This window comes from Triturus cristatus, chromosome 10 (assembly GCF_964204655.1).
Source record: "Triturus cristatus chromosome 10, aTriCri1.1, whole genome shotgun sequence".
Classification (NCBI taxonomy): Eukaryota; Metazoa; Chordata; class Amphibia; order Caudata; family Salamandridae; genus Triturus; species Triturus cristatus.
In genome coordinates, this window is record NC_140593.1 from 1,024,352,888 (window position 1) to 1,024,369,679 (window position 16,792).

A 16,792-nucleotide genomic window follows, 5' to 3' on the forward strand; every position below is an offset into this window, starting at 1 on the left:
AAAGTAAGTCGTGAAGCCCACTCTATGCCTAGGCTCAAGACACCAGGTTTCCTGCAAAAGACAGATGTTGTAGGGGGCCAGAAAGGCATTCCATTCTGGAATTTCGAAGTTACGGGCGAGCCCTGCCACATTCCAACATATGATCTTTATCAAGGGGTCGGCAGAGGTAGTCTGTCTTGGAGGGTCATCTAATGTGGCCAATTTAATCACAGGACCTGCCCCCCCCGCAGCAGATCTATTTGGCCTAGATAATGGCTCAATCTGATGGTAATAGGGAGCCATTGTTACATCAGTCAGCTTCCTAGCTAAAGGAACATGCTGGATTGAGATCGTGGGAAACGGGCAAGGTAGGGCCAGTTGGTCCATTACAGGTTGAGAATCAGAAGAATACAGCGTAATCGAGGCCGCCTCCATAGATGGAACAGACAGCATTCCCTCTGAAGTTGGTGGGCTAACAGCCGAGGGTTCGGTCACACAAGGAGAGGAAGATGGTTCATTATGCCCTAGTACCAGTGGTAAAGGATCCTGGGGAACAGGTTGACATGCCAGTCAATCTACCTCCTCAAGCCCAGTAAACCGATTAGAAGTGGAAAAGACATTCCAATTTATGGGGAAAACTTGGGATTTTTTGGGGTGGCTCCTCCAGTTGCGGTGGTGTACTAGAGACCAGTCCTCATCACGTGTAGATCTAAGACACGGTGGATAAAAGAAGGACAAAGGCCTAGGTATAACGAGAGAACCTTCGCCAATGGGCCAGGAACAGATGTGGTGTACCATGAAAGGATCTTCAAAGGTCACCACTATGCAATCCCCAGCGCTAGATTTCCTTGAGGGGCCCACCCAGGGGGTTCTACGTACCATTAAAATTCTACTTCTCTGACCATTAGGGATTGGTCTATTCGCATTGAGCCAATGGATTGTCTTATTCTTCAGAGACCAATGGTTCTCGTATTGGCCATTTCCTAACTGGGGGACATTCGTCAGCACAACCACATAATCATTAGCCTCTGGAGGGAGATCGATAAAACCCCCTCTAAAGTTATTCTTAGCAGGAGGGCTCTTGGTTGATTGGAGCACCGCTTCCCTAGGAGGGGGTCTATGCAACACACCTATATTAGGTTTAACTACTGGTTGGGGGGTGGGACATTTAGGAGCTTTAGGTATAGAGGCGGTTGAGCTATGATGCCCAGCCGCAGGCCCCGATGTAGGCACCGATCGTGCGATAACTGGTAAAGGAGGGGAAGGTTGTGGAACTTGAGGGATCATATCATGGGGAAGAGGCTCAGCAACAGGAAAACCCTGGTTTTCTAGACTTCTCAGACCGAGAGTGGCCAGAGCAATAATGCTCTTTTCCATCTCGAGTAAATGGTTCTCAATGCGTGAGAGTCTAAGATCAAGAGGAGAAAGAAGTTTCTTAAGGGTTTCCCAAACTAAACTTATAAATTCCCCTTCGTTCCTGTCCCCACTCTCAACATGTATGCCCTCTTCTCCTGCCTCAATAACCAAGGAGGTGGTCAAGGAAGCAGGAGCTGGCTCATCTTTAACCCCCTCAAAATGTGAATGTTCCCCGGTCACACCCCCTCCTATAGGATTTGAGACCGGAGCACTAGTCGCATTCAGATGTTCAGTAATCACAATTTTGGCCTTCTTACGACGGTAAGCAGACCGAGAGGTGCATTTTCTTTTAGCTTGATGGGCTCTACTAAGAGTGTGCCTAGAGGAGAACATTGCCGAGGTAGGATTATTAGAACCAGTATCTTGCTTGAGAGGGGTTATGGACAGGTTCGCAGCACTATCCTGAATCAGTGGCTCCAATGTGGGGGGTAGTACAGAGAAAGCCGGAGTGTGGTGGACATCAACATGTGTAACTACACAATGGGGAATAGCTGGACGTGGCGGGGTAACCGCTGTGGCTATATTGCCCAGGGAAGATTTTTTCGACAAATCGATTACCTGGGACAATCTCCTAGCGGACGCCAATTCCAGGGAAACACGAGTCTGGAGTTTGGAAATTTCATGGTCTATAGCTGTATTGGTACGAGTAATAAAATCGTCCATAGGACCATTGATAGGAAGACCACCAATTGGGGCCTTGCTCCGTGTTAACCTGCTAGACATAGCTCAACAACCAACAGGGGCAACCCCCAACCTTACTGTGTGGATATGATAATAATAAATTGTATAACAATTACACTCGCACAGACTAGTTTGAACAATACAAAAGGGGGTAGCCCAGACCAGACCTCACAGACCTCGAACGGCCTCAAACGGCCCGCTCTTTGCCCGGTCTTCGCCCCGGGGTACGCCCCGCACGCGTCCCGCTTACGCGTAGGCGGGGAGACAGTTATAGTAATCGAGGAGGGAGTGGCCGGGAAGAGCCAGCAGCTGCAGCAAATAATCAGCAAGGCAGTAGGGCTGCTGGTACTCGCAGTCCCGGGGACCCGTGTGGAAGAAGAAAGTCACCACTCCCGCACTTCTCCGCCCAACAGATACCTCCGGTGAGTTGAATGCTGGTAACAAAGTTCGTGGACCAAGACAGATTCCGAGCGGCTCCCGCGAAGCGGGGGCCGCGAGGCGCTTTATAGTGGGAGGGAGGGGCCGGGAAGAGCCAGCAGCTGCAGCAAATAATCAGCAAGGCAGTAGGGCTGCTGGTACTCGCAGTCCCGGGGACCCGTGTGGAAGAAGAAAGTCACCACTCCCGCACTTCTCCGCCCAACAGATACCTCCGGTGAGTTGAATGCTGGTAACAAAGTTCGTGGACCAAGACAGATTCCGAGCGGCGCCCGCGAAGCGGGGGCCGCGAGGCGCTTTATAGTGGGAGGGAGGGGCCGGGAAGAGCCAGCAGCTGCAGCAAATAATCAGCAAGGCAGTAGGGCTGCTGGTACTCGCAGTCCCGGGGACCCGTGTGGAAGAAGAAAGTCACCACTCCCGCACTTCTCCGCCCAACAGATACCTCCGGTGAGTTGAATGCTGGTAACAAAGTTCGTGGACCAAGACAGATTCCGAGCGACTCCCGCGAAGCGGGGGCCGCGAGGCGCTTTATAGTGGGAGGGAGGGGCCGGGAAGAGCCAGCAGCTGCAGCAAATAATCAGCAAGGCAGTAGGGCTGCTGGTACTCGCAGTCCCGGGGACCCGTGTGGAAGAAGAAAGTCACCACTCCCGCACTTCTCCGCCCAACAGATACCTCCGGTGAGTTGAATGCTGGTAACAAAGTTCGTGGACCAAGACAGATTCCGAGCGGCTCCCGCGAAGCGGGGGCCGCGAGGCGCTTTATAGTGGGAGGGAGGGGCCGGGAAGAGCCAGCAGCTGCAGCAAATAATCAGCAAGGCAGTAGGGCTGCTGGTACTCGCAGTCCCGGGGACCCGTGTGGAAGAAGAAAGTCACCACTCCCGCACTTCTCCGCCCAACAGATACCTCCGGTGAATTGAATGCTGGTAACAAAGTTCGTGGACCAAGACAGATTCCGAGCGGCTCCCGCAAAGCGGGGGCCGCGAGGCGCTTTATAGTGGGAGGGAGGGGCCGGGAAGAGCCAGCAGCTGCAGCAAATAATCAGCAAGGCAGTAGGGCTGCTGGTACTCGCAGTCCCGGGGACCCGTGTGGAAGAAGAAAGTCACCACTCCCGCACTTCTCCGCCCAACAGATACCTCCGGTGAGTTGAATGCTGGTAACAAAGTTCGTGGACCAAGACAGATTCCGAGCGGCTCCCGCGAAGCGGGGGCCGCGAGGCGCTTTATAGTGGGAGGGAGGGGCCGGGAAGAGCCAGCAGCTGCAGCAAATAATCAGCAAGGCAGTAGGGCTGCTGGTACTCGCAGTCCCGGGGACCCGTGTGGAAGAAGAAAGTCACCACTCCCGCACTTCTCCGCCCAACAGATACCTCCGGTGAGTTGAATGCTGGTAACAAAGTTCGTGGACCAAGACAGATTCCGAGCGGCTCCCGCGAAGCGGGGGCCGCGAGGCGCTTTATAGTGGGAGGGAGGGGCCGGGAAGAGCCAGCAGCTGCAGCAAATAATCAGCAAGGCAGTAGGGCTGCTGGTACTCGCAGTCCCGGGGACCCGTGTGGAAGAAGAAAGTCACCACTCCCGCACTTCTCCGCCCAACAGATACCTCCGGTGAGTTGAATGCTGGTAACAAAGTTCGTGGACCAAGACAGATTCCGAGCGGCTCCCGCGAAGCGGGGGCCGCGAGGCGCTTTATAGTGGGAGGGAGGGGCCGGGAAGAGCCAGCAGCTGCAGCAAATAATCAGCAAGGCAGTAGGGCTGCTGGTACTCGCAGTCCCGGGGACCCGTGTGGAAGAAGAAAGTCACCACTCCCGCACTTCTCCGCCCAACAGATACCTCCGGTGAGTTGAATGCTGGTAACAAAGTTCGTGGACCAAGACAGATTCCGAGCGGCTCCCGAGAGTCTGTGGGAGGTCCAAGCATTTTGTGTGGCCATTCTTTTACCAACCATAATCCAAAATATAGTACAGGGTGTACTTGCAATTTGTCCACAGTAAATCTGAACAGTAAAACTACTCATCCCTGAACCCCAAAAAACACTTTTTCCATCTAAACTCCACCCATCCCTGAATCCTTAAAACCCTCAACATAAACTCCACCCCATCCTGAACCCTAAAAACTCTTCACCACACCAGCCGCTACCCATAATTGAACCTTAAAAACCCTGACCAGTCCTAAACTCTGCCCATCCACGAACCCTAAAACCCCTCAATACCCTTACACTCCACCCAACCCTGAAACCTAAAAACACCTCACACGACTAAATCACTCATCAGTGGGCCCTCAAAACCCCTCACCACCCCTACACTCCATCCATCTCTGAACCCTAAAAACCCCTTTCTATGCCTGAACTCCAATTATTCCTGAGCCCTAAAAAATCACTCTAAACATTACCCATCCCTGAACCCAAAAAGCGCACAGTAATCCTAAACTCCACATACGTTTCATGTCATTTGGATTTTTCCTTCAAATTATCTTTTCCTTAAAATGTTTCCTTTAATTTTCGATTTTTTGTATTTTCTTAAAATAGTTTTTCCATTATTTGGTTTCCTCTAATTTCGTTTTTCATTAACTCACAAACATCAATGTTTTACTAATAAAGTTGTATGTTTTACAGATGTTCACTGGACGCTTCCGATGCTTGGTCTTCAGCAGACGAAAATGGCGGGTTTTGGCATAGAAGCTAAGCAAATAAGATGCTGAAGAGGCAAGTGAATAAGACGTGACTGAAGCATTGACATAGCAGTCAACTGAAGGGCCCAAGGGTGACTGGTACTATTAGACGGTCTCTGACATTGCTGAAGCATGTGCCTAGAGTGGCACAGGAGGAAGAAAACAATAAGTGGATGGCCAAAGGTAACCTGCATGCAAAGGAAACCATACTACTTCAAAGGTTCAATATGATACACCATGGACTACAAGCACTTGCACTGTTTTTGAGGAGTTGCCACCCCAGAGAGGTTTCCATCCCTGGCGAGGTGACATGACCTACGGACTTAAGAGCAGTAAGAGTTAGGTGAAAGTGGGGTCTGTAAGAAAGAATACGGTAAAACAGAATGGTTTGCTACCACTAGGTGGTGGTTCTTTACTAGCAGGCTGTGAATTGGTTATTACTGTCTCCACTGCACTACAGTAGGGTCATCTTATTTTAGGAGGCATAAGGGAGCCACATATGGCTTTTGGCAGGTATAATACATTAGCTAAATGATAATTGTAGTGCTAGTAGGGGCCCTTAAAAAGAGTACCTATTCAAGTAGTGCTCTGGTAGTGGGAAGCTGACTGCTTATACTAAGGCCCGGCTGGTTTGCTTGTGGCGATACCAGCTCAGTCATCTGGTAGTATCAACCAGCCAAAATCCCAAAGTTTCCTGGAGTGGTAAACTTTGGAGTAAATTATAGGGTGTGACTATTGTTTTGTGGTTTGTGGGGCTGAGAAGCTAAGGGACTTGCATTTCCTGTAATGCAGATGGGTGTTTGTTCTGTTTTCTTAGCCCTATGGAGGCGGATGTTCCCATGGTTTAAGATGTGCACAAACTCTAGCCCTGTGACCTGCTTACCAGTTACCCAATAGCAAGATGGTTCATATAATGTGATGCAACTGCCCTGCATTCCTGGCTATGGCAAGGGGCATTTGCCCTACATACCCAGTCCCATCTTCAACGTGGGTGTTCCCCCAGTTGAAAATGTGTACACACCCTAATACTGCGGCATGCTTACCAATGATCTGATGGCTAGCTGGTTCAAGGAATGTGGTGTCAACTGGGATTGGTTATTCCTTCACCAACTAAGCAATTTAGCACAGAAATTGTAGGAAATATATAGCATGTTATGGCCAGGTTAAACACAACCATGTGTCTGGTGTCTTTGTTTCCATCCAGAGATAACGGAGTGTGTGTGTGTGTGTTTGTTGGTCAGAGACTCAGAGGGTGAAGCGATCAACGGTGAGGGGAAGCAGGACCACTTTGTATCATCCCACACAAAATAAAGAAACTGTGCAAACTACTGGCAAGTCAAGAATTGGAATTTGAGAAAAAACGAATATAAAAAATCTTTGCACATCCGTACAAAAAAATAGATATGTTCTAAATTGGTCCCTTATAACTAGAGTTCCCGGTTTTATGGTATATATTTTATTAATATTTCCGTCTGTAGTTATCCATATTTATTTTTGGGCCATTTTATCTGTATTTATCCATATTTATTTTATGTTTTACGTATAAATGAAGTTGAAAAACTGTACACTTACATATTTATTTAACTGATAGACATGCACTCATACTTTGATATCTGTTGTGTTTTAGCTATTTAAGCTGTCAAATATTACATAACAATACATCCACTGGTAAATACTAGCATTATAACATAAATGTATGTTGACATATACCGTTATTTAAATACATCTCGTCCTGCATGCGGTCCATATGCTCAGGTGCTGGCCTATAATTAATCAAAGACCGCATGGAGAGTCACTTAAAAGCAGGACAGTTTTCTGTATTTAGCCACTTTTAAAAATAAATGCAGACAGAAAACACATTGTTTTCTGTTTGTATTTATCTGTAAAACTCTGTAAAAACCGAAAACAGGGAGCTTTACTTATAACAAACACACTGGTTAAAGCACAATGTAATGGAAACATTAAATAAATGTACCTTTTCTCGCATACAGTCCCCCAAATCCTCCGACTCCCACCTGAAAGCCAGTCGATTCGCTTCTCATATGTTTTCACAGTCTTCCCCAGTTGTTTCTGTGAAAAAACGCATAGTAGGCATTAAGGTTGTGCGACACACAGGGAATGCTCAGCCTTCCTTAATCTGGCACTCCAAGTTACATGGTAATGGTGACAAGATTTACATTTACTCAGTTACATGTGGCACAAGAGTACTGGAGAATGTCTTTACACTTTAATTCCTGTACAAGGTAGAGGGGTAGAGCGACGTGCCCTCGGTCATTTCTTGCATATATTTGCAAAGTCAGGTTTAAAGAATGCAGAAAAAAGCATCTCCAGGGTGAATACTGACTGATTCTAGCAGTGCAAATGTTTCAAGAGGTTGGTTTTAACAATGTGCTTGCCAAGATAGGGGAGCCCAGTGATGCTGAATAATTATTTAGGTTGTGGGTGTCACCTGAAGATTATTCCAGAAGAAATCGTGCTTGACCAGATTTATGGAGTGAAGAAAATTCACTTTAAGATAGAGAGAGGCTGGGTATGTAGCCCAATGCCGTGAAGACACATAAGGCCTTGGCTCGCAATGTGGCCTGAATCATTAAAAGATATCCTGTAGCATCACATACGTACCTGACTTGATCCACCTTCTGACTCGTAAGCGAGCCTGAATCAACTGCTGCATGGCATGTGGGGCACACTCAGAGGTTTATGCCTTCACTCTAAGAGATAACTCTTGCCCCCAGTGCCTAGTCATGAAGATGGAGGGCAGAGCGGTTGTGGGGAGCAGTGCTCCGCACATAGGGTGATGCACTCAACTTAGTGCAAGGCACTTGACGTAGAAATGGGTAGATTTGGGTGGTGAAATATCCAGGTACCCACTTCTGAAGAGTGGCGGACACAGTGGATGGGCAGATGGGTGACTCTGGTTTGAACTGAACATGGGCCGACACTAACCCTGCACTGATCATTCCAGGGAGTGATCACTGCCGCGTAACGAGGGCATACAAAGGTCTAGTGTGAGTTCCTACTTCCTAGTGGATACACAACAGGAAGCAAAAAGAAGACACAAAAGCATGCTCACAAATTTGCTCTGAGCAGCCACATCTGTGAGTGATATATCAAAGAACAACGGTCCCCGTGGGAAAGATAATCAAGAAGTAATAATGATATTTCTGATAATAATGATAAGACATTATTGTTTATATTAACAAATTCATATACAGATTTAGAAAAGAGGTGTCAAGTGTCTCAAGTGAAATTAGAACCTATATATATAAGTAACAAATTGTGATATACATTGAGGTTTCAAAAAGAACAAAAACGACCTTTTAGTCATTATACATTAATTATTCAGAGCCTTCAATGACGTTTGTGAAGGCTAAGTTCATTGGTTAATTTTTAAGCGTTTTGAAGGTGTTTCGAACTCTCATAGAATAGGAGGTTTCATCAGGACCTAGCAATGCGGGACACCTGAGAACAAATATTTTAAAAGAGCAAATCAGAAGTTTTGAAAGAATGAGGGGTATTTGCAGAAAGGCACTAAGAAAATGGCTTAGACCATTACCTGGGTTTAAAAGGATATTCTGTCAGAGCAAAAAGAAGGGGAGAAGTGCACACCCGAACAAATGTGACTCAATTTGAGATTAAACAAGAGCAATTACTTACATGGTGCCCAGCCAGGCACTGTATGAGAGAAAACAACAACATTTTATTTACCAGGTTACTTATGGTGGAAAAACCTACAATTAGAGATTATGAGAAACCACTCACCCCTGTAAGTGGGTGGGGATCTCACAGTCTTGTCTGCATGTATCCGTTTACACGTCTTGTGAAAGAGTGAAGATGTTTGTAATCAGAAACCTTAGGCGGCATGGTGATTCTGGGAATTAAGGGAAAAGGAATCAGCATAAAAGTATGGTGAGTATTGGTAGTAAGGAGACAAAATGTTTGTCAAAATTAAATATCTTACCCCTGTAGTAGAATGCCGTAAATATTCCAGATATTCTGGTTAGAGAAATGGGGTCTGAAAAGAATCAGCCGGGCGATGTTTGGATACTTGTGCTGCTGCGACAAGGACTGCTACCGTCTGTCTGCGTCGGAAAGTGTGTGTGTGTTCCAGCAAGCTGCATGGGATATGCAGCCGGTCGCATTGTGAAGTCAGACCATGCTGGCTAGACCAAACTGCAATCGGGGAAGCCGATCACACATACACACAAAGCTCATGAATCCAAAAGTGCAAATTAAGGATTTCTGAAGGAAGTGGAATGTTGATTTTAGAGGAATATCAGTCGAAATTACCGCCTTCTATATTAGATCACTTGGGCTTAAAAAACCGGATGGTTGGTGACATTTGATCTCTTACTACAAAAAAATTGTATTTGGGTTCTGGGAGGCACTCCCAGTGAGTTATATTGAAAAAGTTATGCTGAGAGAAATGGACAATATAAAATCAGTCAGACACTTTATTCACTACAATATCTCTCTAGAGGAAAGGCAGGCGCTTCAAGGTTACGAAAATGATAAAAAAATAATCTTGAAACAAGCAGATAAAGGGGGCGGCATTGTTGTTCAAAATAAGACTGATTATGACTTGGAACTCAAGAAACAAATCACTGACACAAAACACTACAAGAATCTGTCTTCTAATCCCCTCAATATGATAAGAAATGAAATTCTGTAGATAACCACTGAGGGACGAGAACAAGGGTATCTAACCAAAGGGGGATTTGAATATCTGAACATAGATACACCACGCACCGCTGTGATGTATACTTTGCCTAAAATTCATTAAAATGCCACAACCCCACCTAGGCGCCCCATTCTATCAGGCTGCGGCTCAGTTTTAGAACCAATTGGACGATACTTTCATTTTTTTTACTAAGGATTTTGTACCCATCCAAGAGACCTATATCAGGCACAGCATGTTCATGATTAACACCATTGAAAACATGCCTTTTGATATTGCGACGGACTGGCTAGCCACTCTAGATATAACTTCATTATATACCAAAATTCCCCAGGAAGATAGATTCCTATTAATAAAAAACCTCTGGACACACGTACACACCCTATTAAGGGCCGACCAATTTTATCATCTCTTTACTCAGGATTGCACTACAACACAACAACTTTATGTCAAATGGAAATACTTCCAGCAGTGTTCTGGAACTTCAATGGGAGCAGTTTTTGCCCTCAATCTGGCTAACATCTATATGGACCATATATAACAAACATATGCTCTCTCACAAAAAAATAGATATCGTTCCAACATTACCTGCTGGAAACGATATATAGCCAATATTTTTCTAATTTGGTCTGGTTCAGAAATCGATTTTCATGACTTTGTAAGGTACCTGAATGGAATTCAAAGACACCTTGTTTTCACCTCCACCATACACAAAACAGAAATACCCTTCCTACACCTTACCATAAAACATGATGACGGCATACTATACACTGGTCTTCATAGGAAGCCCACAGAAAGGAACACCCTTCCAGCTTACAACAGTATTCACCCGAGATCTTTGGGATATGGTTTGCATTACGGCCAAATCTTACGTCTCCGTAGGAATTGCTTCCGTGAGAAAGACTGCATGAAGGAAGCTGAAATCCTAAAAAAACAAACTGATCACCAGAGGTTACCCAAGTAAAATAGTAAGGAACTCTCTAAAGTGAGCATGGTATTATCCAAGAGAAGAACTACTGGTTGCCAAAAACAAAACGCCACTTGAAAAATTGATCTGTGTAACCACATTTGGCACTCATAAAAACCAGATTCACAAGCTGATTCTAAAGAATTGGCATTTGATTAGGATGTTTGCATATAAGCGAGGTAAATACATTAAAGATCATCTAGTTCATTCCTCCACACTACTGAAGTTAGGTCACAAACCCAGAACTCTAAATACTATCTGGGGGCTTCCACCTGTTAAAGGTCACTATCGCTGTAACAATTGCATTGCCTGTAATTTTACGTATGACACAAAAGTTGTTTGAGCATAACAACATCAACCATGAACTAAAATTTATTTTCAAATTGCAATTCACTGAATGTGGTGTATTGTATTTGGTGCCCTTGCAATCTTCCATACATTGGACAGACATCCCAACCCATCAAGACATGCATCAACCAACATCAAAGCAGAATAAGATGCACTGTCTTGAACGCTCCTTTGGTCACCAACTGTGAAGAAAATCATCATACAGCTGCTGTCCTAAAATGGCAGGTCATTGAAATGGCTGCTATCCCAGAAAGAGGACGCGACATGGCTCAGATTTTTACAAAGGATGGAATGCAAATGGATAGAACAAGTCAATTCAATTACTCTTGGTCTTAACACCACCGAGGAATAGCATGGCTTTGTTTCCACATTAATGAACAAACTCTGTATTTGTCTAACACTCTCTACATGATGATGCTCCATGGCTTTGGCGTCCAGGCATCAATTAGAAACTTGTAATTGGATTGGCTTTGCATAACCATATGGGATATATAGACCTAACTATCTCCAAAGATCCCTCATGTATGTACTTTGTTCCACACTTAATGATGCTGTGAGCACTTTCTTCTCTCCTTATTTGTTTTCTCAATCTATAAAGCATAATCATAATGCTAGGTGTCTCAGATTTTGAATATGGACCCACCTTAAACCACCTGTCCGTGTTCCAACGTACCAATGAGTAGGTTGATTTTGCGCCCACAACATTCATGCCCAATGTCGTATAATTTCATTTGTAAACTGACATGACTTTGACAGTAGAACATAGGAAGTTCTGTGTATGCCATTTTCATCCTACCATATGTCTAAGCTGGAACCTACAAATATTCCAGCCATAGTACATCATTTAACGACCATATATAACTCACTAAGCACACAAGCTATCGAGTGCCTCCCAGAACTCAAATACAATTTTTTGGTAATGAGAGATCAAATGTTACCAACCTTCTGTTTTTTTAAGCCCAAGTGATCTAATATAGAAGGAGGTAATTTCAACAGATATTCCTCTAAAATCATCATTTCACTTCCTTCAGAAATCCTTAAATTGCACTTTTGGATTCAAGAGCATTCTGTGTATGCATGATCGGCTTCCCCGATCGCATTTTGGTGTAGCACACCGGTATTCCTGATCGCCAGCACGGTCTGACTTTGCAATACGACCGGCTGCATATCCCATGCAGCTAAAGGCTCTCCGACGGAGAGAGACGGAAGCAGTCCTCGTCGCAGCAGCACAAGTATCCAAACATCGGCCGGCTGATTCTTTGCAGCCCCCATTTCCCTAATAAAAATATAGGGAATATTTATGGCATTCTACTATGGAGGTAATATGTTTAATTTTTGACAAACCCTTTGTCTCCTTACTACCGATACTCACCATACTTTTATGCTGATTCCTTTTCCCTTAATTCCCAGAATTACCATACCGACAGGTTTCTGATTACTAATATCTGCACTCTTTCACAAGACGTGTAAATGGATACATGCTGACAAAACTGTCAGATCCCCACCGACTTACAGGGGGGTGAGTTGTTTATCATAATCTCTAATTGTAGGTTTCTCCACCATAAGTAACCTGCTAAAAAAAATGTGGGTTGTTTTCTCTCATACAGTGAATAGCTGGGCGCCATGTAAGTAATTGCCCTTGTTTAAACTCAAATTGAGTCACATGTGTTCGGGTGTGCACTTCCCACCTTCTTTTTGCTCTGACAGAATATCCTACCAAACCCAGGTAATTGAGTAAGCAGTTTTTTTAGTGCATTTCTGCAAATACCCACCGCGTTCTTTCAAAACTTCTGATTTGCTCTTTTAAATTATTTGTTCTCAGGTGCCCCTCATTGCTAGGTCCTGATGAGACCTCCTATTCTATGAGAGGTCGAAACGCTGTCGATACGCTCAAAAACTAACCAATGTACTTAGCCTGCACAATTGTCATTGAAGGCTCAGACTAATTAATGTATATTAACTAAAAGGTCGTTTTTGTTGTTTTTGAAACCTCAATGTATATCACAATTTGTCACTTATATATATATAGGTTCTAATTTCACTTGGGACACTCTACACCTCTTTTCTAAATCAGTATATGAATTTGTTGATATAAACAATAATGTCTTTCTGCTCATTGAGCTGTTTTAGATTTTTCTGTGGTGTCTGTACATCTCCTCTCATAAGTATTGCCAATGAGCACCATAACCATTATTATCAGAAATATCATTGTTACTACTTGATTATATTTCCCACAGGGACCGTTGTTCTTTGATATACAATATATACCCTGGTTCCGTGTGAGTAGGGTGACCCTTGCTTCTTTGAACACGACATCTGCGAGCACTGCATAACCATTGGAAGTACGTGTAGGGTTTTTCCATGGCCTTTCAGCTGAATAGCAGTCTACCGGAAGACCACAAAATGGCTTACCGGAAGACCACAAAATGGCTTGCAATGTGGCCTAGAGAGGCATAGTGAAATGAGAGGGCCTATACCATGTACCAAGGTGTGCCAGAGATGTGCCTCTAACTGGGATGGACACTGAAGAGTGCTCAATGTCCACTCCAATGCAAAGCAAATAAAATGCTGCAATAAAAATAATATTGTTAAATATACTACACCAGACCGGCTTGTATCCCCTCAACTGACGAATGCCTCTCGGCCTGAGAAGTCAGTGCCACATGAACCTTTATAAAAGACATCCATCTCGCTACAGGGAAGACCAGGTCTTCTCGGTGACTCAGATTGACACTGAAGCCAATACCCTTAATCCAGTACATGCAAACATGCAGACTAGGTAGTGCTGGTAGAAATCACTGCAAAAGACACATCAGAGAAGGTGGCCAACTCTGCACAGCGAACGAACTCTGGGAAGTGACCCGGGGCCAAGTGTATCAATATTAGCAATACCGATTGACTAATTGCGAATCTCTCCGAATCGCACTTAGGAAATAGGTATTACTTATGTATGAAACTCTTTTGAGTTTTTTTTAGCGATTCCTAGTGGGTTGCAAATAGATCTACCTCATGCATATTAATGCGGTAATCGCAATTTGCGACCCATTAAGAATCGCAGCCATCACAGGGATGGTGGCCTGCTGAGGTCAGCAGACCACTATGTCTGTGATTGCTTTTTAATAAAGCAATCTTTTTTCTTTTTTTTTAATGCAGCCCGTTTTCCTTAAAGGAAAACAGGATGTGTTCGAAATGAAAAAATTAAACTTTGCAGTTTCATTTTTTAAGAGTAGGCATTGGTCCGTGGGACTACTGCTTGCTCTCCAAAAATATTTTTTTTCTATTCTCAAAGGGGAAGGGATCCCCTGGGGATTCACTTCCCATTTGCGGATGGGCTACCATCTCCTTCAAGAAGTCAGTAAAATATGAATGTTGTGCAACCATAATTCGGTCACAAAACTTTAATACATCCCATTCAGATTCAGTATTTGGAAGGAATGCCCAAACACGCCCCTTCCAAATACCAAATTGCAAACACAAATTGCGGTTTGGCAACGTGTTACCAAATCGCAATTTGTTTTTGAACATATGTTAAAGCATTTTTGTGGTCGGAAACAGTCCGTTCGGCTGTTTCTGACCACAAGAATGTTTTGTACATGTGGCCCTATGTGTCTTCTGGCTTGTGACAAGGTGCAGAGGGATGATTACATGTAAAAATGCCTGTGTGCTGGGCCAACCAGATGCTTGAAGGTCCAAGCTCGAATTATTTCTGGAAGACTGGATCAAGACAGATCTGGAGCCAAAGCACCTTCTATACTTCTTCTCTATTGACAGATCCCATGAGCCTCTGCGCTTCATTTGCTCCTCCCAGTACTCTGTCAAGATAGATATCCCATACTGTAGGCGACAACATGCAGGGGGTTGCTTTGCTTTGAAGACAAAACCTTATAAGACTGGAATAAATAGTGGGTGCCACTGTTTAATGAGGGGAGTAATGGGCTTCAATAGCAAACTTGACATCGTGGAGGTGTTTGAAGGACCTTAGAGTCACATTAAAACGCAGGGGGAAGGCACTTTGGTGAGTGTCCCTATTCTTGTTCTCCCCGAGTGAAATATCTGAGGAGGTAATGGAGATGGGGGGGTCAACTGGCCCGGACTTACCATGCTCAAAAGTGACCTCTCAAGTTCCTACTTGGTTATTGGCATAAGCTGGGAATGGTTTGTTGTCCGCTCCTGTAATGGGGACCCACACTGCATTCCCACAGTTGCGGTGGGTAATGGGATGGCATGGATATTCAATGTTCAGATGCTTCCTTGGCTGCCATGGAGGAAGGGCACACAGACGTATCAACTATACTGTGACCACAATTACACACAAGTGCGTAGCATGGGTCAAAGAGGCTAGGCTAATGATGAACTCCTCCCAACCGTGGTCAGGCACAGAAGGGAACTGGCAATGGGACCTTGAATGAGGGGGGCCATGTTGTGGGGGGGGGGGTTAGCACAAGCATGCAGGCCTAACCCACCTGTTTATACAGGGGTACAACATTTGGTGTTCCATGGGTGGGAGGGTTTAAGTATATTCATATAACCAGTATCAGGCAAGGTTGTGGGGGAGACTGGCGCACCAAGAGAATGGAGAATCTGGTTTACAAGACATCAGAAAAAAATGGCATTAAAGGAGGACAGCATACGACCTAACTGACAATGTACAGATGCATTCTTTTCATGGGTCAAAGAGGCTAGGCTAATGATGAACTCCTCCCAACCGTGGTCAGGCACAGAAGGGAACTGGCAATGGGACCTGGAATGAGGGTGGCCATGTTGGGGGTGGGGTTTAGCACAAGCATGCAGGCCTAACCCACCTGTTTATACAGGGGTACAACATTTGGTGTTCAATGGGTGGGAGGGTTTAAGTATATTCATATAACCAGTATCAGGCAAGGTTGTGGGGGAGACTGGCGCACCAAGAGAATGGAGAATCTGGGTTACAAGACATCAGAAAAAAATGGCATTAAAGGAGGACAGCATACAACCTAACTGACAATGTACAGATGCATTCTTTTCTAAATGTAATGGAAATACAAATAAGTCAGAATAAGAGCACCAATTACTAAGATTGTTAACCCAGAAGAAGTGCCGGCACTTTCAAAAGTGTGGAAGTATCATGTGGTTGCTCAAATTACTCATATCAAAAGATAGGTGGGGGAGGAGCCAAGATGGCCGACGGGACGGACGCTTGAGCTCCCGGCTCCGTGGACCGTCTGGCTTCCTTTGTTAATCCTGATCAATTCTCCTGACCTGCGCCGCTCTACCGCCGCGGATTACCGGCACTGAAGTGACTGGCGTTCTCCTGACACCTTTGTCGGCGGGTTTGGTAGCAGACTCGGTGTTTGCTTCGACCTCCGGCGCTCCCCCTGGTCCCTGCGTAGATGGCCGCTGCTGGACGCCGAGGGATGTGGACGGGGTGCTGAGCTGGAATACTGCGGGTGGTCGCGGGGGTGAAAACGCTGGCTGTGCGACTGGAGTCGGACCCTTACGTCCGGGTCGGACTCCCCCTCGCGCTGGCAGTGGTGTGGACGACGTTGGAGCCCCCTAATACTAGCTCTCCTCCGCCACCCTGAAGAAAAGCGAGCGGACTCCATTTTGAAGTGTCTTCCTGCGGCGAACGGCCGGTCCTCACGGCAACCGT

At 45.3% G+C, this 16,792-nt stretch overlaps 1 protein-coding gene across 2 annotated transcripts in view; it reads right to left on the minus strand.

The window, feature by feature from the left end:
- VWA3A (von Willebrand factor A domain containing 3A) overlaps nucleotides 1-16,792 on the minus strand; it is a 598,738-nt gene that overhangs the window by 291,703 nt on the left and 290,243 nt on the right. For both annotated transcript variants that reach the window (XM_085629052.1, XM_085629053.1), the window contains one exon: nucleotides 7,146-7,240. In XM_085629052.1, the coding sequence (XP_085485178.1) occupies nucleotides 7,146-7,240 (95 nt within the window). The remainder of the gene's footprint in view (nucleotides 1-7,145; nucleotides 7,241-16,792) is intronic.